A 23,861-nucleotide genomic window follows, 5' to 3' on the forward strand; every position below is an offset into this window, starting at 1 on the left:
GAGAATGTGGTTATCAATTTCCCCAGTGCACCACGAGAGAGCTTTTGATCTTTGTGATCAGATTATCTTGTTAGTGSCTCTCAAAGGCAGTAGGAGCAGATGATATTCCACGAAGACCGATGCATTGACCTTTTTCCATTTACTGTGCCTTTTCTGAGCCTGAGCAGAATTTAAACCTTTGAGGGGAAAAGCAAAGCTGCAGCAGACAAAGAACTCCTCCTGCTCTCCAGAAATTTCACTGGTGATCTGCCAAGGGCAGTTGSTTGTTTGCCCTTCTGTTGTATTTTCACCAGGTTTCATAAACAAACACAGCTTATATAATGTGCTCTGCTTTGTCCCTGCCTCTCAGCCTTGCCACTCCCTCAGTATCTTTTTAGGCAGTTTTAATCAAATTTAACAGATCCTGAGTTCTGTGAGGAGAGGGATTCACTGGTAGAAACACAGTTTTGTGAACTCAATCTGTGTGACAGCACAGAACCTCCATGGCAGCCACCAATGAACAGCCATAGGAAAAGCCATAAGAAAAAAGCTCCAGTGACAGCTGCTGCTTGCAGAAATATCTTTCCTTCCCTCTTCTTCCTTTTCTAAATAAAAATGATTTAGCAAAAGCATTCAGTCATGTCCTCAGATGTTACCATAAAACCACGGGAATACAACATCTGGAAAGAGAGTCTTTTCTTCTGTCAGACTTATGCAACATGAAATGCATTTGCCTGTTCTGTTACAATACCATGCTTTCCCAAACAGAAAAATCTGGGCTGGCCCTTCATGTGGAATAATCTGGAGCAGCTCCACACAATTCAGTTTGCTGATTCATTGCAGCATGGGTTCCAATCCTTTATTTTCTCTTTCTTTTCCTGTACATGTGGCACTTCCTAAATAATACAACATATTTATGATATTCAAGATTTCAGAGAACTGTGGTGGCCCCGAGACAGTGGGATTATTTTTATGAGTGTGTTTGGGTTGCAATGTCATCAAAGCTAGTTAGTTTATATAATAAATTGGTGATTTAGCTCCCAATGTTGGTACATGTTAAATGGATGACAAACATCTTTACACATCTTCTTACCATACTTYTCATACTTTATTCCATATTGTATTTTAGTGCTTTGTTGCTGTGGTTTGGTGTGGAGGAGACTAAGYAGATCCCTGCTTCTGTCGTGTTTTAACACGAAACGTCAAATCCACAGCCTGGGTCCATTGAGCACTACCAAGTAAYGAGAGACTTTGATTGCTCACAAGTCTTTCCAGTGAAATGTCAAACTTTTCCTGCAATGAAAATGATGTTCCCCAACATAGAGCTTGAAAACAGATAATTATCCAAGAACATGAAACAGAATTAACATGCGCTGGAGCATGTCATGAACATTTCCCTCAGCAAATAACAAAGGTAATTGCTGTCAGAGTACAAAGCAAGGAGGAAGGCTGGCTCTGCTCCTTAGACAATTTAGATTGGCCACTGTTTACCCACTTAGCCCATAAAAACATGCAGCCTATCAAAAGGGAGCCATGCAGGGCTGCTGGAGTGTGACCAGCCTGCTGATTGCGGGCACTTCTCATTTCACACTTCCCAAGGCTGATCAGACACAAGGTCCTTGGCTATTATTAGACATCGAAACCCTGATGAGTCACAGCTCCTTTGGAAACCACGTGAAGCCCCTGTTATAATTAATACATTCTTTGAGTCACATTTTGACTTCAGGCACAATTAAGAGGCTTCATTCTTAGCCTGGAAGAAAGAATGGGCATAATTTGCTAGGTGGACTCATTTCCCCGTATAGGAATCAGAGAAGCAAGGAAAAACCCACTYGTAATTGCTAATGGGGGTAGTTCTGGTTTGTGATTTTACAAATCAATTTTCTAATATTAGAAACCAGTGGAGTGTAGAGATACAGGATAGAAGTGTGGAAGAGACCCTCTGAAATACCACATGTATTGACATCACAGGCAACTCTCCTCACTGATTTATTCAGCAGGCCTTGCAAATGCTCGAGAATTTTTGTCCCCACCTTCCTCATGGGAGGCTGCTCCCAAAACTCATCATTCTGACAGGTAAAATGCTTGTTTCCATCTTTTTTTTCTATGCTACTTTTATTCTCAGACATGTCTCTGCATTTAAGGGAAAGGTGAGATACCTTTTACCATCAATAATCAGATTTTCCCAGTCATCTTTGTGCCTTGGTCTTTTTCAGGGGAGACTCTTCATATATTGTGTCTGTAGAGAACTTGAAATTTGTGCTGTACTGTAGTGAATTTTATGCACAGACAGCTGRGAGGGAAGCAAGAACCCACTGAAAAGAGACAGACATCCCTACTATTTCCTATAATTTACATTCTTAATCTTTAAACCAAACTTCTGCTTTATTTATGTCATTCTCAGCGGGCATTCACAGCAATTCCTCTGCCTCTGAAGTTGTTTTATCAAACAGACCCTGTCCCAAGTAATGAAGTATTTTGAAGGGTCAAGGGTCTTTTGTAAGCAACTCCTACCTCTTCCTCACCAATAATTATGTTTATATTACATTTTTATTACAATTCATTACAATTTTATTGCAATTGTTTACCTTTTTTTTTACCTTAACAAGATGCAGGGAGTCTTCAGTGTAACACGACAGATTTTTTAGCCATATGCTCTATTTTCAAACTACATGTACTGCAACTCAAAAAGCCAATTATATTTTTGGGAAAGATACACTACATTATCTGTCTAAAGGTGAAATTCATACCTGTGGCAGGGACTAACCCAGCATCTGTGTCTGAGTTAGGCACATTAGATACCAGATCAGAAGGATCTTCCTTAGTGCATCACAAAATACCAAAAAGTTACAGCCCAACACCAGACAAAACATCAGGGAGAGGTGTCTGCTGCTTCTTTGCCCCAACTGACWTGCTGAATTTAAATCAGATTTTCTTTCTTCTCTTTAAGCATCTTTTTATGCACATTATTAACTAGAATGAATTGGGTTTTTTTTAATTTGTGCTCACTTTTTATCAGTCACAATTAACACTTTTTGGGTGACAGTTTACCCAAAGTATGAAGCTGTAGTTAATAGTGATGAGATTCTGTGCGTGCACCCTCGTGTTGCTCATTCAAGTGTAAATATGAGAACATATGTACTGGTGTAATTTAATCAGTGATTATTAAGCTGTTCCTGGTGTTAGCCATCTCCTAGAAACATGCTCACCTTTAATAAGCATTTGGAAAACAGAAACCATCAGCCACAAAAATAGAAACATTAATTGTGCAGTATAACAAAGTGAATCTCTAAAAACTGTCTTCAGATTGCTGGCGAAACATTTGTATTCAAACCAGAAATAAATAAATGATTCTGGCTCCTCTGCAGTGGGGTATGGATCTACAATGGACTATCAGGAAATCAGAGAGACAGCCAGGTTAGAGGGAGGACTCAGAGGGGAGATGAAAAATAGTCCAAGATCAGTGATAGTGTGGATTRTGAGGTATCCAGTGTTTCATCTGGCAATAAAAATATCAGGAAGAGGGAACAAGTCAATCTGCATAAACCAAGGGAACAAAAAGGAATCACAGCAGATTCAGGCAAATCCAAAGCCTCAGTGACAGAGGATTGGAAAGTGTGTGTGGAGGAGTGTATGTGTGTTTCTAGAAAATTCAGATGAAATCATACAGGGAAAACACAGGAATGTTTGCAAGAAACTTCCACTGAAACCATAAGAATCTAAAGCCATTGTGGGACTACAGATGCTGTTTCTGAAAGCAGTAATTTAGTAATTTGATGTAAATAAAAGCAAGTCAAAACAAATAAAAACACCAATTCCAACAGCTTTTTGGCTTGAAAAAGATGGATAAAGTCAGAAAACAAGTCGTGACCTTCCCAAATGATGTACAGCTCACACTGAAAATGCTCAGAAACAGTGGGAGGGTCGGTCAAATAATTACCATGCTTTGAACAAAAGAATTCTAGAATGAAGCAGAAGATGACAAACAACACGTARAAGACATTAGAAGCAGCTGTGTCATTTCCCCTGTCACAAGGAAACTTTCTGTCACTGTGACCCTCCTGCTGCTGGCTCTTGGAAGCCTGTCCTGCTCAACCAGAAATTTCTGCAGTTTATCCAAAAAGTGGCTCTGTGGGAAGCTGCAATGTCACAAAACGAGACAGAGTGGGTAGGGTTATTCTGAGAAACTTGATGGAGGAGCAGATCAAAAGAAACTGGGGGGAAAAAATCATCAAAAATGGAAAACAAACTTTGAAATTGTTGTGTGTAGATACACTGAGGCAGAGGGCAAAAGAAGGGTATCAGTCCTCATTTTTTGAGATTTGCATTTTGCATGTTTCCATGTGTTTTATATATATATATATATATATATAAATGTGTGTGTGTGTGTGTGTGTGTGTGTGTGTGTGTGTGCTAGGAGCATTGGCATAGACAAAAAATACAAATATCAATGCATGTAAATGTATGTGAGGTGCTTAAACTGGAGAGAAAAGCACAGAACAAAGGAATCCCCCCGTGCTGGTCCAGTTCCTGAGCTGAAAAGGTCTGGTCTGGAGGGATGTGAATACAATTCTAAAGGCATTGGCAGCCCATGAGTGTGTCCCATAAAGGATGTAAACTGCTCAGATAAATCATTGCAGTGTGTACAGGTGACTTGCAAAGCAGGACGTGTCATGCAAAGGTTGTTGAATAAACACAGCACAAGGAAGGCTGTGGTGTTGGCTGTTGCAGGAAGCTGGATGTGTTCCCTTCAGCTAAAAAGGAGATTTAGGAGTTACCTCCTTGAGCTCTACCACTTCCTGAAGAWACTGGAAGGGGGTGATGCATCAGGCCTTTTTGGGATTTCTGTGAAATAGAGACAAAGGAAGAACAAACCAAGGAAACTGTCTGACAACATTGAGGCTAAATAAGTTTCTTTTCCTTATTTATGCTGTAATATATGAGTGTAAGATAACACGAAAAGAGGAAACAAAAGCAACTGCCAAATGCTTTTATAAAGGAGCTAAGAGCATATGTGGAGGCAAATTAACTATAAATGTTATCTCAGAGGAGAGGTCCCACTTGGAATAAGCATATATATGGCAGTTATGTCTAAAATTTGTTATGTTGCTATTGTTTTGTGCAGTGACAGAACATCTGCTCAGTCACAAGGCACCAGTAAAATGCAGCTTTATGCCTAAAGCAGAATGTCAGTTCCTAACAAAAAATGTATATAATAGGCCAGAAACAAAGGCACATTGTCTTTTCCAGTTGTAGTCATTTCTGACCTAATAATGRCTTAGAAAGGATTTTTGATTTTTATTTTTAAGTGAATGAATGGAAGGATTGAGTAATTTATGASTCTTTTCAAGATTAGGCTTTGTGCATTATTTGTGCATAAGCTGGCAAAATGCTTTGTCTCTGCAAATCATATTTATGTCACTAGAGCACTTCTAAAAAGGCAGCTGCTTGTGAGTACCTTGAGAAAAGATCATGCTTAGCTTACCATTTCTAAATTAAGTGTATAATCAGCTGATTTTTCCTCCCACTGGAAACACCAGCAAGGGCTACGTGTGCTCACAGAGTGAGTGGACACAARTCACATTTCACCTCCAATCTGTCTCTTCAGAGAGGAAAGGCATTCACAGTGCAGTCTGTCATGTAGAAAACTGATTAACAAATCCCTCAGGAAYAATTATTCCGTGGAATTTGTCTCTGAGTATTCCAAGCACACAACTTTTAAGTGGCTTTATTCAAAAAGGATATTCCCTTATATTTTCATTGTTTTGTTCACTGACCTGAGAAATCTGAAACTGGTGCAAAATATAATTTTAAAATCTATTTTCTGATGAAATGGGGTTATTATCCTACAGCTTGAAGCCATCCCCTCAGATACACATGTATATAGGACCCCTCAGAAAACAGACTGAAAATTGGCACCTTTTTACAGAATATCTTTCATGGAGTSAAACAGTGATTATTAAATCAAGGTGTGGAAGTATTCAAGTAGAACATGCCTTCAGAGAAACCATGAGAATGAATTTATATTCTGACACACAACATTAGGGTTAGAGTCATTGTGGRGAGCTCAGGGGTTCTGTGTCACGGGCTCTTTGAAGCCTCTGAAGTCTGCAGGACTCTTTTATGTGACTGGGAATGYGTGTGCTACATCATGAAGTATTAATAGGGGAGAAAGACAGCAGCCACTCTCATATGAATTCTTTCTTCTACAGAAAACCTCATGTCAGCAGAACTTCTTTTTTTTTGAATGTCACTTAAGGTCGGGACCTTTGCTGGAATAAATAAAATCCACGYGGGAGAGTCATCTGTGTCTGACTCAGAGCTGAATAATAATATGTGATTTTTACCTTTCAGCTGAGTCAGATGCAGACACTGAAACTTTCCCCCAGAAGCAGTGTATGGTTTCTCAGAAACCCTTCAGAGGTTTAGGAACCCAAAGCTTATTGCAGCTAGGAAAATTCCTGGTTTGAGTCAGTTTTCAGTGGGGCTGTACARATCTTATTGATCTATTTATATAACCTTTTCAAAGGGGAAAAAATTTATCTTTCACATATGGCAAAAACTCAAAGACTTAATTTTTAAGCTGTTAAGATTGCAGTAGTCCCTGGAATCTTAGGCAAGAGATATCTTGTGCTTTGTGAAAGTAAAAAGGGCCCAGCCTGAAATTCATTATTTAACCAAGGCATCAATTCTCAGCAGCAGGCACTGCCAGGCAGGAGCTGTTGTGCAGAGTTGCCAGAGGTGGCTGGATGKCATCATTTGTCAGCTGGCAGGGACAGAGTCACCAAAATGAGGTGTTTTTAAGAGTGGCTCTTAATAGAAATGCCATGAGTGACTCCAGTCTCTGCTCTCCAGTGTTAGATACAAACCAGGGCCTGTGGTTCTCTCTGGAGCCATCTCTGGGGGAGCAGCAAGGTCAGGGTTTGGGGGCAGCAGCCTGGAGAATCGCTGGGAGGTGTTCTAACAGATCTGTGTCTGCCAGGCTGTCTCTGAAGGTGACCTGAACCTTCAGGTGACCTCCAGGTCCTCTGTTGGGGTCCTCCTGGTCTCACATCCACCACGTGCTGCAGGCATTCCCTGCCCACACCCACCCTCTGCACACACAGAGTGAAAAGTGGTGCTTGATGTTTCCATTGTCACCTAAAGTTCCACCATCCCAGTCCTTCCTGATGCAGTCTCTGCTCTTCTGGTGCAGTCTCAGGCCTTTGAGACAGATTTCTGTTATTCTGTGAAAAAAAAAAAAAGGAGATTGGGACAGGCTGGCATGGCTTTGCTATTGCACTGAAACACTGATCCACTGAATTCCTGTGCCCTCGAATCTGGAGAGGAGCAGGATGCTGGGGCACGAGTCACTGGGACCTGGTGACATTCCCTTCTCCACAGAGGGGCACTCTGTGTCTGGAGCTCCTCACTAAAGGGATGGGATGGATTTAATCAAAGATAAACCATTACTGATGCGCAGTCAGGCTCTGGTCCATCACTCGGGGTGAGTGGTAGCCACAGGACATTAAAGCCCTGTTGTGAAGAGGCTGGGAATGGATATCCAGGGTGAAAAGGGTTGGTGGGTCACCCCTGAGCTGATGAGAAGTGGCAGTGCTGAACCTGGATGTCGGGGCTCTGCGTGATTTGCTGGCTCTCTGGGCTGACAAGCCAGGAAAGGGCTAGATGCCCCTTCAGGGGTACAGAGGAGATGCAGATCTGGGCTACAGCTCCTCCCTTGCTGCAGTGAAGGCACTGGAACCCAGAAATGCAGTGCACCACACTGGAAAGCTCAGCTTCCTCCTTGAGGTGATGTCATCCATTGGGTTCCAGTATTACTTGTTTGGAGCAGAGGTCAGGACTTGAGCCATGGGCAATGGATGAAATTAGATTTTTGAAAAGCAGTGCCTTAACAGGCAGTAAACATTCCTGCTCTGACTGGCAAACAGTCATTAAAAGCCCTTATTAAATTTTGTGTCTGTTCTGGTTGCCACTTAGCCATTTCTTTTCATTCTGAAGAATTACAGCTAAGAATGAATGAGTCTTTTCTCATATGGTCAGGACACAATAAATTTGTGAAAGAACTTWAGTTATCTTTCTCCCTCACAGGCAAAATTTTCCAATTGTTTAACAAAATGTTGTTTTGTATAGCCGTGACATCAGTCTTGATGGCTGTGAATAGCAAGGCTCGACATTAAGCAACTTGTTTATAAAAAGCAGACAGGCAGTAACAATTAGAGAGCGTTCAATGCRCTTCCCCACTCGAGTCCTTACCCTCTCCTCCCACTTGCTGATCTTCCCACTGCACTGTGGAGATATTTGTGTCTTCAGAAGGAGCAAACAGATCTCTTCWGTGAAAGGGTGCAAAATTTCCTGCGTTCTGCCATGTAGAAGTTGGCATCTGTTGTTCCACAGAAAGGATCTCTGCTGCTCCAAGCATTTGTCAGCCCCAGAGTGGATGGAGGATGGCAGCTCACAGCATCTGAAGAAGGAGACTGTGACATAAAACTTCCCACTACAGAGAAATGGCTGCATCCATCACCATCCTTTCAGCCCAGAGAACACGGTTGGGTTATCCCTGTGCTCCAGTTCACCCACAGCTCCCAGAGCAGCTCCTTTTAAGTGTTTGAATCTTCAGGGTAGTTACATTTCAAAATGCAATTTGCTCAGTACCAAGAATAATCAGGCCTCTGGGATGAAGCAGATCACAAAGCCTGAAATGGATCTGGAATATTTTGGGAGGAAGACACTTGTGATGAAGGGTGTTGGATAGATCCACAGTCTGAAAGCAGTGCAGGGTCTTTGAGAGCAGAATAAAGTCTTTCCATTTGGTCAGTGCTCCTCAGATGTGGGGGGAAGGTTCAGGCTTCTCCTGGATCATCCTTGCTTGATGAATATTTGCCTTATAACACAATTGATTAGTCTAAGCCAGTTGGGTTTTTTTTCTTCCCAGATAGTGCTGCTTTCATGCCCTGGACAGGCTGGGTTTAGATTCACTCCCAAGGAAATAGGATTTTTCATCTCTTGGAACTACCAGTGTGCCAGAAAATCATTTATTCCCACAGTGCTAATAGTAGACAGCTGTTYGTGGTGACAGCAGGAGAAAGAGTTATCTAAAGATCAAAAAGCTGAGCTTGGAGAGTAAATATGTTGTTAGAGCAAGCATGACCTAGTATGATAGATTTATTTTAGAAAATGTTTTCTTTTTCTATGCTCAGTCCTAGAAATACATTTCAAGTTAAATCTAATGAACAGCTTGCAGTTGGTACAGGCATCTTAAATGGCACAATGCTCACGTTTATACACAAGGGCAAGGTGTCCAAGGGACCAAGCTCATCATGAAAAGTTGCAAAGACTCTCAGCTGGAAAGTTTATTGTGGTCCCCAGCTGTAAATCACTCTAAACAAGTACTTGGACAGCTGGCAGATTGTGCCATCATTAACAAGTGCTCTCCAAGCTGGTTGGCAAAGGAAAAGCTGTAGGAACAGCATTCCCTGTGTGGTACTGGTGGATGTGATGTTTTTCAATTAAAAGTTTGATGATAAATACTCCTGGACATCTATGGTGGACAGCATTTGATTGTGTAACATTATTCCACAATATTTGAATTCTAYTGCCAGAAGCAGCCTCCACCTTGAGCAGCTGTTCATGCAAGTGAGTGAGGAAGTGTTTGTCTCTTTCCAAACCGGGGATAGGAGCAGTGTGAGAGCTCTGACCATTGTTTGTCATTTTGTTAATTTGTTCCCTTGTAGCTGGATGCTGAGAAGGCCAAACTGAAGCAGGAGCGCTGGGCATCCCGAGATGGCGGCAGCGGGGCTGGSAGGAGCGGGGAGATGGAGTCCAGTGGAGACTGTGATGATGAGGATGGCTGCCAGGGCTCTGGGGACAGGATGCACACAGCAGGTGAGTACAGCACCTACAAATTCATGTGTCACAATTAGCTGGACAGAGCTGAGACTCGCACTGCTTGAATTGCTGTCAAAATCCTACTAAATTCAAAGGATTTGAATCTTAATCTTTGAAGAGCTGCAGTAAAAATAGAATATACAGACAGTAACCCAATATAATTTAATGCTTGGCGTGCAGATAAAAGACTTAAATGTAGAGTGAATAATGTCTGCAGTGAAATCTGGATCACAGAAATACTGAAGAGCCTTCCTAGATAATGTGGGCTCTTCAAATAAATAGAAAATTGATGACCTTATAGAGAATGCTAAGTGTTAACATAAACATTTATTTATTGCATAGTGATATTGAAGGATGAAGAGTAGACTGAAAGTGTATAGTCCTGAAAAAAACCATAGGAAATAGTGTGGGGTTTTCCCCTAGTGGTGAGTTGCTGGTTAAATGAAATTTCTTCATAGTTTCAGGTACTGCATTCTGCAATATTTATTCATTAAATTACTTGGATAATATGTCATCAAGTGAAGAATCAGCATCAGAATCTAACTTCCAGCAGCATACTGGCAATATAACATTTATCTAGTTAAATCCTTTCAGTAACTCATTAAGAAGTCAGATGTTTCTAAATACTTGATATTATTTGTTTACCTTGTCTGTAAGTTCTGGCTCATTTTAGCTCACCAAAATGTAACTGCTTTAATTACCATAGCGTGTGTGTAAATGTAACATGGATTGGGTGTGTAAATACATGAAATAGGGGTTTAATTTGTTGAAAACAATGCTCACTGCGATGGCTGGAGCTCAGGTAGGTTTTAATCTGCCGCTTGGCTCTGCTGAGACAAACAAATGCCTTTGCCTTGTCCCTTTGTCACTGAGTGGAGAGGGGGCAGAGGTGTCTCTTTACTCAGGTAAGATTTATAAACATGCTGTGATTGGCCTGGGGTCAGGACTTCAGTTGTCCCTATTGTGAATATTGTTCAGGAAAAGCAAGCTTAAAGATGTACTTTGAAATGTGTACCATWTGTTACAGGTAATCTGCAGTGCCAGCTTGTAAATACTTGAATTTTAATTCACCTTGATGGCCCATGTGATGAAGGTATCATCACACAGGGATGCAGTTTTTAAAAATTGTAGAGTAATTACAACTAGCAGATCAAGCAGAAGTTTTCATCATCTTCTCACTGATATTTGTGAACGGAAGAACTTTGATACAATGTTATTTTAAAACTCTTTGCTTAACATCTTTATTGTTTACTGTATTTCGTCCATAAGCAAAGCAAAGACTTTCAGACGTTTTAGACCCTGGGGATTTAGGAGGATACATAAGGATAAATACTCTAATATGATTTTCTCTCTGTGTGGACTAATAGAAACAAAAGCCAGGTGCTRGATACTCTACAATGAGCAATCAAACTACTGATACACCATTTGGGGAGGATGTGTATCTATGCTTGCATGGACAGTGGCAGAGTTCAAAAACAAATAGTTGAATGCTTTCAAGACYTGAATTTCAGCTGCCTTTAATAATGGAAAGCTACTTAGTGTCTTTTTTCCTCCTTTTTTGGTTTCTGTTTAATTAAAAAAATTTGTGCTGATACCATCCTGGATTTAAAAGATTTATATTTATATAACTGTTTCAGAATTTAGCAGGGTGTATATCAAATTAAAAAGGTAATTACAGTAAATTTTAGAAAATGGTATTGATTCATAACAGAAGAATAAGTATTTCATTGTGTGACAATAGTAATGCTGTATCATAATTAGCTTTAAAATATTGTACTGTATACAAGCCACTAGCAGTAAATCTCTTTTCCATATCTGGATACAATTAMGAGATAAAATGCAGTAATCTCATTATAGAGCTGCTTTGCTTTAATGGACTGCTAAAGAAAAACAAACATCAGATTAGTTAAATTTCATCTTGCTGCATGTCTGTGAGATGATGTTTGCAGTTGTACAGCCTGTGAACTTGTATTTCCTAAGTTTAAAACCCATGCAGTACATCCAGCCATGGTTTTRTGGAAGTGGGACGTGACAACATTCCTGTTTCCTGCTTGCCTGGAAATTGGTGCTGAAGTTAAATCCCAAATCAAGCCCTGATTGGAATTTTGGTGGAGTCAGTGGGAATGTCCTTACAGGTGTGGGTGAGGCACAAATGAGAGCTGGAAAATGCCACCGAGCCCTTCAGGGCATGTTGGAACACAGAGTCAAAGAGCAGAAGGGAAGGAATGAAAAAAAATGAATAAAAGCCTTTCCAAACACAGACTTTTTGGCAGGGCAGTCATGCTTTTAACAACAGGTCCATGAAAAGCAGAGGAAAGTATTTCAATGTCAGCCTCTAAAATGTGGAATTGAGAATGTAGTAAATATGTAGTACATCTGTCATTTATTCGAAAGCTCTATGAAAATTATATTTACTGCTTTATGGATTCAGAGCATTGCAAAAGACTGAGATTGCTTTTAGTTTTTGAAAGCCTACCGAATGCTCGTTTCTTTCCACCTCCCAGAAAAAAAAAATAACAAACCCTTTTCCTTACCGATAAATGGCCAGGAATTTCATCAATGTATGGATKACCATTGTTAAAATATTGCTGTTCATAACTATTTGTGAAGATCTTCCCAGACAGGCTCCATTGCTGTCTCCCCACATTTTTTTTTTCCAAGCTGCTAACAGAGGGCTGGGCTCCTGGGTTTGGATTTCAGCATATCCTGAGTGGGTGAACACAGAAGCAGTTCTGTGTGTCTATATTCCTGCCTGGTCATTGTAAATATCCTTTTCCCTGTTTTTTTCTTTTTTTTTTAAATTCCCTTTTGGCTGGGATTGCTGTCTCTGTAGTTCAGCTCATCCTGCAATGGACAGTGCAATCCTGTCCTTTTGTTTGTCACCTTCTGGCCTTTGAGAATCATGCCTGTGTATCAGTTAATAATTTTATTTTATGTCTGTAATTAAGATCCATGGCTATSTTTTAGCTAGTGCTGGGTTTTTGTTTCTCTTTGTTGCAAATAAGTCTTTGCTTGACACACTCACTGTTACCTGGAAAGATGAACATTGTGTAATGATAATGGGTTTAATTRTCTGCTCTATACCATGTGTGTTTATCCAAGTGATTTTATATGAACAAGATAAATTCTCAGGAAACCAGCATTTTCTTCCAAAACTATGGATGCTAGGGGATGCTTTATAATGTCATATTCTCACAGGCCTTACCAATTACCACGAGGATCTCTTCTTGRGGAAAGCTGTGGGAACAGCAGTTTCCCAAGCAGCCCCATGTGTTATTTGTTGGCAAGTACCAACTTTTTAATGGCAACATCTGTGAATCATCTTTGAACAAAGCTTTGTTCGGGGAGATTGAAGAAGAGGAAAGCAAGCCATATAAATCTTGAGCGTGGATGGGGAAGTTGCTCTGCGGTTTGCCCTGCAGGTTTCTAGGCAGAAGGGCAGAGCAGCATCTCGGGCTGAGCTCACAGGAGCAGTGTCTTACATGGGCCTGATCACAACGTGAGTCCTCTTTTGGAGTGAAAAGAGGTCTTTTGGAGCTCTTTTTCAGCCCATTCATGAGGGTGGTGGTGGTGAAGAGCAGGGATTCCTCGGTGCCCTGCAGGATGGAGCCACAGGAATGTTGACTTAGGAGAGGGATGAGAGTCCTTCTGCTCCTGACAAGGTTGTGTCCTGTCTCTACTGTTCAGAGGAAAGGAAAATGGTTTGGCCTGTCAGGTGAAGAGTGGGAAGGAAGAAGTGCAAGGAATTGCAATTCCCAGCTCTGTGTTGTGATGAGGTCCCACCCAAGCAAAACAACAACTTCAGGTGTCAGTTCAGGGAAATGATCATGGGATTCACTGTTAACAAAGGTGAGGAAATGTTTATGTCACAGGCAGGGAGCTGCCTTTATTTCAAGCCCAAAGGCAGCTGTGTGGAGCTCTGGGCTGTGTGGAAGCTGTGGAGCATGGTGGTGAAGGAGGCTGTGCTGACAGCACTCTGTTCCACTGTGTGCAAGGCTGGATGGTTCACACAGGCGGTGTAAGACAGAAATTAATCCAAGTTTCTGTCTGGGGGAGCCTGATCCAGCATCCTGCAAAGTGCCAGGGAGTGCAGCTCGTGCTGGATTACAGCTGTGCCCTGGCAGGCAAGGCAAACAAACAGCACAGGTTGAGGAAAATGCAGTTCAGTCCATCCTTGGGCCCYGCTCTGCTGGACAGAACACACAGCCCCAAATGTGTGCTGTGCTTGAGCTGCAGTCTTTGCACCAGGCTCACCTCKCTGAGGTTGGAATCTATTTRTGGCTSAAAAAGCTCAATCCTCRGGTGGGACATGTGTTAAMCCCACTCCTGACAYGCCKTGAAAYTTGGGGTCACTGGGAAAYGGGAACACAGGGCTTTCCTTTGSCCTTGCTCCYCACAGARATGGSMTTCTGCAGTGCCCCCATCCCAAAARCTGTKGGTTTCCATGGAMTAACAGTGACCAGTRCTGAGCCTYMRRCACAGCAGATTGTGTACAATTCTCTAAATCGTGTCTGTCAGTGCAGGCATTCAATAAGCAAACACATCCTGGGACATCCCAGCCACACTTTGACCATGACTGTGGGTTAAATGTGTTTTATTACTGTGATTTTTGCCAAGAGCTTACTTAATCCCAGTAACAGTTTTCTTCTGTACTTCTTCCTAATTCTTTCATGAGGCTCCCTCCCTTTMACAAGAACTTTCAGATTTCAGCCATCTCAGTTGAACATCCTGCCTGTTGTCACAGTCATTGCCTGGGTGGGAATTTTTAACAAATTTTCTTAGAATGTCATCAGATGACACGATTCCAAACCTTGGCTTTCTGCTTGGCTGTGTAAACAATCCCCATCTTCCTGCTTATCTTTCAGAGTACCTAAAGAGATTATCCTGGTTGTAGATTTCTTATTTAGGGCTCATGAGAAGGATGCATTTTTGCCCCAAAATGCCTTAACAAGTGCAGACAAGTACATTTTCTTCTTTCTTATTGTCTTCAGTATGATCTGTATCTGCTCTCAACAGCAATGCCAAGTTAATGTGTTCCTCTGACTGCTTATGAATGTTTTCATTATCCGTTTTTTTCCTTTTGAGTATCAAGATTCTTTAATGCTTTATTATGTTATCATTCTCCCAGCTCGTCTGTCTTTTCTTGGCATCAGTATCAGTGTGTGACCTGTCATTTTAATCATGCTTCATTCCCATTCACCGTGTCACAGGCTGCACTTACACTTGTATTTATCCAAACACGCAGTTGTACAGCTGCTGATTTTGTAATTATTAGTACAAAACATCAATATTCTGAGATCATAATATCTGCTGGCAGTCAGCCATGCTCATCAACTTCTCATCACCACACGTCCTTACAGATGATCCTGGCTCACAGAAATRCTGCAGTTTCAGTGTCTTCTATCTTCCTGCCTAGAGAAACCTCTCCATCACACCTCCTCCCCATCTTTGCTGCCTGGCAGAGCCATTTTTCTACGTCCTTTGTTGCTCAAGACATTTTATCTCCAAGTCTGTTTTTAGAGCCTATAAATTACYAGATTGCCCTCAGTGTAAATGCCTCATTCTGTCCACAAAACAGCACAGTGACAGGTTCAACCCTTACAGAGGTTTCATTTTTCAAGAAAACTCAACCTTTGGGGTGGGGTTTGGGATGGTTGCCATTTGGGGTGGTAGAAAGACATGAGCTCTGTCAAGAGGAGCATAAGCAAACCCTGCCAGGGCCTTTAGCACCTCTGGGGGAGTGTGAGTGATAGTTCCATTCCTGGCAAATTTTTGGCTTTGAATCTGTTTTAGGGTACAGTTGAGGAAGAGACATGGGAGCAGAGAAAACCAGAGAAACCTAAAAATCAAGATGAAAAGTACAGGTTTCTGATGGTTTATTTGAACTTGGTAAGATCTGGTCCTCAGATGAGTGACTTTGATCTGACAGTGGTGTCCCACTATTCCCTCCTGGGCTCGTTTTGCTTAGAGATTCTCTGGTGACAGTGACATTTCCTGCAGGCTCTGCTCTGTGGAAATGGCATCAGAGGGCAGCTGAGAGGGGCTCTGAGGAGGGAGTGGGAGGAGAGGATTGCAAAGAGAAGGAGGAAGGGAGAAAGAAAGGTTTCCTCACCTCTGTCCTTGGGTAAATCTATTTTATAATCTGCCAATACAGGAATTTTTTGTCATTTAGTGTTCCACATTACATAGTAGAATWTTGACAGTAATGCACAGAAGAATCTTAAAATCATTCCTCATCCTTCCTCAAGCTCAGCACTYACCTGACAATTTGAGATGTAAAAGAATGGGATTTCAGTTCCTTCAGATTGTCATTCCTAGACCTGAGGTGAGAGTTCCCAGTACCCCCAGCACTCTGCTTAGATCCATCCAAGACAGGAGTTTTTGCCAAGTTGTAGCAATGACTTTCTGCACTCCCAGATAAAGACGTCCCCTGTAGGAATTTCTCCTCATGCTAATCAGAGCGGTAGCTGCAGGAATAAGAGACCATGTGCCAGCTCTGTGCCTCTCTGAACAGCTTTGGTGCTATCTCTGGTGCTTTCAAAGAGGTAAAATGGTAATTGGGGAAATGCAATTTTACCACTCACCAGAGGAATGTAAATTACAGCACATTTTTGATCATTTTAGCACCGTTCAGACAAAATTAAAAGGTAAAGCATTTTAGCTGCTTAGGGTACCCTAAGCCTTCCCGTGCGTGTTCTGTAGGAGGAAATTAAACATTGGAGAGATCAAGATAAAGACATTTGGGGCTTAAGTGTTTGCAGGAGTTCTGTATAAGGAGCCATCAGAGACTGCACTGGAGATCACTGAAGGGTAATGGCTTTTACCAACTTCCCATTAAAAATGTTACCAGTAATCCCTGTCCCCTGAACACACTCAGTGCAGCAGAACAGTTTTCACCACCCTTGTCAGCAGTATTTTATCCGGTTACTTTCCACAGGAGCAATTCCATGGGCATGTATATATTTCTGGGATGGGTTTTGAAAACAGCCCTGAACTGAAAACTCATTGATCTCATTTTCCAGCGAGTTCCCACTCACTAGCATTTCTCACTGATATTAATAAAAGAGTCTTCTTTTAAAGAGAAATGTCTCAAAGCTGAATKGTCCCAAGCAGGACCATAGTCAGACCACTGAGAGCATAAACAAAATAGTGTTGGATGGCTATAATATGAGAGACAGATTTCCAAGATAAACTGCATTGCTAAAAGGGAAGCAAAACATCTTGATTGAGGCTGTACGAGCAATCTGCTGGTGAATTCTTTGACCCAACACTGGTGGTACCCATTTCTGAGAATGTCATTTGCCAGGAGCAGGCTGGCACCCCGAGTTCAGAGGCCAAGCTAAAGGGAGAGTAAAACCAATCCTTCACATGGAGCTCTCATGAGCTGTCTGGTTTAGATCCTTCTGACAAGAAATTCACCTCAGAGCTCTAATATCTCAGTCATGCCACAGAGTCACAAGATAAATATGAAGGCTAAGGCAATTTGCCCCCAAAACACCATAAAACTAAAATTAATTAAGAGCAGTTAACAATTAAAGGTCCTTCAAATTGCTCCAAAATAGATAACTCGTATAACTTAGTGGGAGCTCCCTTTAAAATATTAATGCCATTGGATTATAAGTTATCAAAACAAAAATCSTGCAAGCCCAAGGGGGATGTTCAGCTGTGAGCTGGTCTGTGTGCCACACAAGAGAAGAACATTCATGTTTTTCAAGGAAGGAAGACACTAAAATCAAACCCTGGGCTTTGTGTCTTCCAGAGGTAAATTATTCAACATTAATTAAGGTAAGGTTTATGAATTACTGCGACCTTAAAGGCTTTTAGAAGCCCTCTGTTCCCTCTCATTGCACACAGCAAGTGAAAAGCAGGTAGTGCAGCTGTTTGGCAGCAGAAATAGAACTGAAAGTTTCTGACAAATGAAAATACACTTTCTGTTTCTCYCTGCTGACACCTTCCCTTGTTTTATGATTCATGAGGAAAGCCTAAACAGTCGCTGTTCTTTTAGAGGAGGAATAGACCTGCTCTGGTTTGTTTTCCCTCCCTCCCTCTCTTGAACCAGTRTTTCTTGGGGGTGTTTTGCCTTTGCTTTTTGCCTTGAGTACACCAGGTACACATTTTGAGGTTTTCTACTCCTTGATTGTCCATTTTAAGGTGAAATAATRCTCCTTAAAAGAGTGCTGTTGTGCCTGAAGCCAACAGATACGCCATCAGAATGTCTCAGCTGAGAAATTTGGGATCAAAACAGTACCCTGAAAGAAAACACAGTTTAGTTTTGCAGTAACAGAGAGCACAGCACAACTGCTCTGTGCTCTATACTCAGTTTACTACAAAAAGAACAGAACTTCAGGCTAAAGTATGTGACATATCAACAGGATCAAGAATTTATAGGGCTGGATCTGGCTGCCTCAAGAGGAAGGTACTTACAGTAACTKAAACCAGCTGATGGTCTTGCATGTGCTTAAATACCTTCCCTGAAAAGTGTTCCAAGATTAAGCCCATTATTCCTCAGCAGGTGATTTTGCATCTGGTTTATCCCACAGTGTCTCGTGTCTACTGGTTTTTAAGAGTGTTTATTTCTGTCCTTTGATCCTGGAAGCAGTCARATGATATTTCCCTGAGATTTCCAGGGTGGACAGGACAGTTGACACCTTTCAGAGGCCTTTTAGGGTGTGTTATGCTGTAATACCATCCAGCAGCGCCAAACTCAGGAACTGGAGATAAAGAGGGAACTTTGAAACTTTTTTGGGTTTCTATGRTGTGCTGAAGTGTGGAGCCTAAATCTGTTCTGAATCTGTAAATTATGGATTATTTAGGGTAATCACCATAGTTCTCAGTGGTTAGAAAGTCAGCTGAGTACAAGGTCCTACAGCACTTCTTCTAACACTTCCAACCCCATTGTTAGTCTGCTTTCCTCTATTTGCCTCCAGTAGTTGCCCCTCATGTTTATTGTATGAGAAGCTTTAATTTTTCCAAATTACATTCTGTTCCTAGTTCAGGCTCCTAAATATCACCATCAGAARACATTTTGTTTCCTTGTATTCCTGTCTTTTAGGATTTAGACAGATTGTGTAACGTTTTTTAGACTGCTATCTTTAATAACGTTTCTCAACTCCCCTATTGTGCTTGTTCTTCTCTGAATGCCTAATAGTTTGTCAGCCAAATTTGACTTATTTCTGAAATAAAATACCAGAAGGAACCAACCAAACTTTGAATATGACAAAACAGTGTGTTGAAATTAAGAGCATTTTTTTTGGTTTGGGTTTTTCTTGATCTCTTGTGTCACATTATTTGTTCCTCTTCTAAATAAAGAGTTCTGTCAAGTTTGCTGATTGGTATTAATTTCAGTGAGATTTTAGTCCCATTTCCTACTTTAATGCTTTTTGCAATGATAACCATTCTTGGTCCAGGTGGGATTTGCACAAGCAAACCTGCCTTGCACCTGCCTGGGGAGTTCCAATGCCCAGAGAGGGTGAGACACACTGGTCTGGTTCCCTTTAGAAAAACAACGTAATTAGCATTTTGGAAGAGTGACAGCAGTACCTGTATATTCTGGGGAGCAAACATCTACTTKTGAATAAGCAGATAGTTTGATTTTTGTCACTCTGCAGATCCTAAACTCTCATCTGGTGAGACAGGAATGTTAAACAGTGGTGACGCAGGGAGCACGTGRGGGTAACAGCTACTCCTTCAAACTTTATCAAATTTACTTGTAAAAGTCATTGAACTTTCTCACCATCACAGCTTTAGCCCATTGAGCATGGACCTGCTGCCCAGAGTTAACAGTTAATTCACAGAAATGAGCAGGGCTGGGTCTATGTGGGTATGAAAACCCCCTGGGATCACTGGAAAGTGGGGATACTGCAATCAGCTGATCAAGCTGTCACTTGCACGGAGAACCTGAGAAATTCTCAGCTTTCAAAACTATTTGCCATTCATCTCCAATTAAATAGATTAAAGAGAATTTACTATTGCAGTATTGCCACTGCCTAGTAATAAATCACCATCTGATATTTATAGCCCCAAATCAAGACTGGTGACTCAGACACGCCGCTGACCATTTACTAGTGAAGTCCTAATAATCCAATCTGGAGCAGCAGGCAAAGGAATAGCTTTCTGATGTGAAGTCAGACAAGTAATTTCCTATTTAAAATTTGATTAGATAAAATCTTTTGAACATGTGCTTGTAAAGCAACAGCCTGTTTAAATATGTATGGAGCTGCAGCACACGCAGGGCGCCGCTGCACCGCCAGGCAGCACAAAGAACATTTGCAGAAACCTGAACGTGGAGGGACAAACACAGTGCCCTGGGCTAAACTCTATCAGGATAAATCTCTCACACAATAGAAAAGCAGTCGAGCTGATGGGGGAAAAGCAGTTTTTTCCTATTAAAACCCCAGCAATTTGTTTATGTATCGAAAAGGTATCATTTTTTCAAAATGGAAACATTTGTTGTACATATGCAGTTGGAAGAGCTTTAATTTGAGGAGGTATTTTTGTAGATTTTGAGCACAAAAGGGAAAACAGCAATTCGAGCCAGAATATTTTGCCCCCTGCAAATAATATGTAGTTGTTATAACAATAATGTATAACAAATCTGATATTTTTGGCCAGAAACTTYTTCTTGATTTAAAGGCATTATATTCTAAAATCCACAAGAAAAAGGCCAGAAAAAAGAAATGGATGGGGGAGTTTGCCCTGATTCTGACCCAGTAATCTTCACTGGGAATTTTGCTTTTGACTTAATGAGACAAAAGTTTGAGCCAACAAAGGGTTGGATTCTGCTGCCCTCCTCCCTCCTGCCCAGGGTGAGAACCCTGAGGCTGCTGCAGAGGCACTGCCCAGGGTGATCTGCAGAAATAAGCCAAAGCACAGGAATTACAGTGGTTCAGGTTTAACAAGTGACACTGGCTTTGTTTCATAGCCTGCTTTATGGAATTTGCAGAGGTCATGGCCACATTTCAGAATCAGCCATTGATRATAAAGCGTCCTCTCAAAACTGGGATCCAGTTCCAAAACTGGGATCCAACTCCGTCATAGGTTCAAGCAGAGATTCCCTTTACAATAGTTTGCACAGTTTCATCCAAGCTGGAACATTTTACCACTCATCATAAAAAGTACTTGCAGAATAGTCCTGGGAATTGAAATATTCACACATTATAAAAAATTACTATTTTTGAAAGTGACCAATGACTCATGTTCACTGGAAGTTAGTTTTTCTCTTTCTCTCTTCATGGAGTTCTGTTTTTTGTATTAAAGCCATGGGAACTTCTTTCCTTTTATTGAGTCTGTGGTGTGAGAAACATCCATGCGTTCCAGGGAGTCTGGTCAATACCTGCTGCACTTGTGTTCATTCCATGGACCTTAGATGGGGGATTTTTCTTGGAAGTTTTTCATGTTGGAAGCTTTATCCCTGCCAGCCTCCACAGTTCAGTGGCTGCACATGGAAGGACTCCCTCCTCTCCCTCTCCACCCCACAGACACTGGTGTGTGGTGTTCCCTGTGGCCTCCTGATCCYATGGGTGGGGGATGCAGGGTTTCCAAGGAGCAGTGTTTGCTGCTCAGGTCCCTTGGTGCTGGGAGGGAATTCCTGCCCTGGTGAGCAGCAGATGAGATTCTCTGAAAGCATCATCCCCCAGTGGGGCTCTCCTGTTCCCGGGGATTCTGCTGGATGTGCAGTCCTACACACTTGAGTAGGAAGGTGCTGGCTGTCTCCAGGCTGCTTTGAGCCTTGACATAAACTCCACATGGATATCATGAACTGCAAAGAGCTCTATCAGAAAAAGCCTGCTTTAATCGTGTTCCAGAGTCCTTTGACACATTAACAGGTCCTTGACAGCTTGTCAGTAAATGAAGAAGATGCATGACACTAATGCAGTGGTTTGGTATCACACCCAAATGAATCACTGGGAAATGCCCAGTGGGAGCCTCCCCATTAATCCAAGAAAAGCCCCAAGTAATCAATGTCCATCCCTGGGACYAGAAACCCCCAATCCTTTTGAGTTCAGCAGCAGCCTGGGCACTGTCAGCTCAACTCCTGCTCTAAAATCACTTTGYGTCCTCTTTGTCGAGCACATTTGCATAATCTGTGTCACAACAAAAATTGRAAGTGTGTTGTATCAAAGAAGATTTAAAATGAATTTTTTTTAAAACTGCAGATAAATCATAAACTTATTTTTGCAAACTATATGAAAATGCATTGCAAACTCTAAAGGAGTCTATTCAAAGAAGCAAATACACAAACCACAGAAAATATTTTTRTATCTGTATAAACACACAGAAACCCTATCAATCTGCAGAATACATCAAAAGAGGGCTTTATAAGAAATAAGCAAATTATGAATTCCTAGAGTGCCAATTTTCTTCCACAGATTATGCAAACATTATGTGTGCTTCAAGTAAAGTTGCATTTTATTAAAAATGTAACTTGTGATAAAATAGATGTAACATTTGAATAGCAATTTAGAATTTATGTTATTCTCACCTTATAAAATAATATTGAAAAAGTGAATTGTGCTAACACAAGTGTATTCATTATGCATGAAATCTCTATTTAGTCTGCAAAGTGCAGAGCAGATAGATAGTGGCCATTTTCTGCTGCTGTAATTACTGTGTCACCATTTGTGAAGCATTTATGTAAAGTACAATGCTTCTGACTAACCATGGACAAACTGTCTGCATATTGTTAAAAATCAAATCATTGTTTTCAAATCCTTTATGTTCTGCTGATACAGGAGTGCAGTGTAATCCATCCCCACTTATATTTTATATAATCAAACACAATCTGTTTCTTCTGTGTGCATTCTTTTTAGATGGATTTATGGATTATCCACACTGCCTTAATAATATAATTCTTTTAAAGCAGAAGACTTATAAAATAGAGATTCTCCTTTATTTGTTCCCTCAYGTTACAAAGAATGCTTGAGCACTGGCACAGGTGTGTCTTTACCTAAGGGTTCTTTCTCCTGCTTTGCAGATTCGTGCCTTGGTCTTRGTGCTGATAACTTTTTGTGTTTGCTGTGTTTCCCTGAAAGAGCCTTAAGGTTAAGTCTTTGCAGTGATCCCTTTTCCACGGTGTCACAGCTGCTGGGTAAATGCCAGCACATTTAGAAGGCAAATAGTCAAAAATCTTCCCCTGGTGAGCGTTCAGGCCCTCTGCTCTTTTCACTTCGCCCACGTGTCACCATCTCATTGATTGCTGAGATTGGGGACGTGGCCAGAAATTACCTGCTGAGACAGAAAGTTCCCATGCCAATCTCCCCTTTTGGGGTCTCCATGTGCAGGGCCACACCAAGGCCGCCTGGCAGAGCTGTGTGGCCATGACAGAAACACATCTGGCAGAGCTGTGTGGCCGTGGCAGAGCCACATCTGGCAGAGCAGACACTCTGTGCCACCCAGCCTCTCCACCTGGCACCTGCAGCATCAGCAGCTCTATAATCTGTTTTCTCCTGGGCTCTCGTGCAAGTCAGCTCTCGTCAGTGTGTTCTAGACAGACTGCATTAACTGCTCTCTCACAACGTCAGGCTTTTGTTCTTGGAAAGTGTTAAGATATTATGAGCTTAAGGAGATTTGTCCTGAAAGGAATTTTGAGAAAATTGSCCGGCATTAATGCCTTAAAGTGCCCATCATCAAAAGCACGACGGCTGAACTCCCAGGCAGTAGGTGGTAATGCAATAATTGATGCATCCCTGGGAAGCTCACACCTTTTTCTTGAAAATGCTGCATTAATACTTCTTTTTAAATTCTTCATTGGGGTAGAGTAGTGCACTTGTGTTAGTCTGCACTAAGGGAGATGAGTTGTTACAGGTTGTAGATAAATTTATTTTGATTATTGCCTCGTTTTAAGTGAGTATTTTTTAGGAAAAAGACACAAACATGATGAAATTAAATGACTGCAGATTAATAATACGACATGCACCAAGAGTGACGTTTGTCTTACTTTTAACATGTTTGTTAGAGTTTGAGGCTTAGATACTGTGGCTGATCAAAAGTATCATTTC

General features: G+C 41.4%; 1 protein-coding gene across 1 annotated transcript in view; it reads left to right on the plus strand.

The window, feature by feature from the left end:
- LOC130578281 (glypican-5-like) overlaps window positions 1-23,861 on the plus strand; it is a 318,008-nt gene that overhangs the window by 220,362 nt on the left and 73,785 nt on the right. The window contains exon 7 of the mRNA XM_057374239.1: window positions 9,711-9,861. Within this exon, the coding sequence (XP_057230222.1) occupies window positions 9,711-9,861 (151 nt within the window). The remainder of the gene's footprint in view (window positions 1-9,710; window positions 9,862-23,861) is intronic.

Source organism: Malurus melanocephalus, unplaced genomic scaffold (assembly GCF_030028575.1).
Source record: "Malurus melanocephalus ecotype Western Australia unplaced genomic scaffold, MMel_1.1 scaffold_220, whole genome shotgun sequence".
NCBI lineage: Eukaryota > Metazoa > Chordata > Aves > Passeriformes > Maluridae > Malurus > Malurus melanocephalus.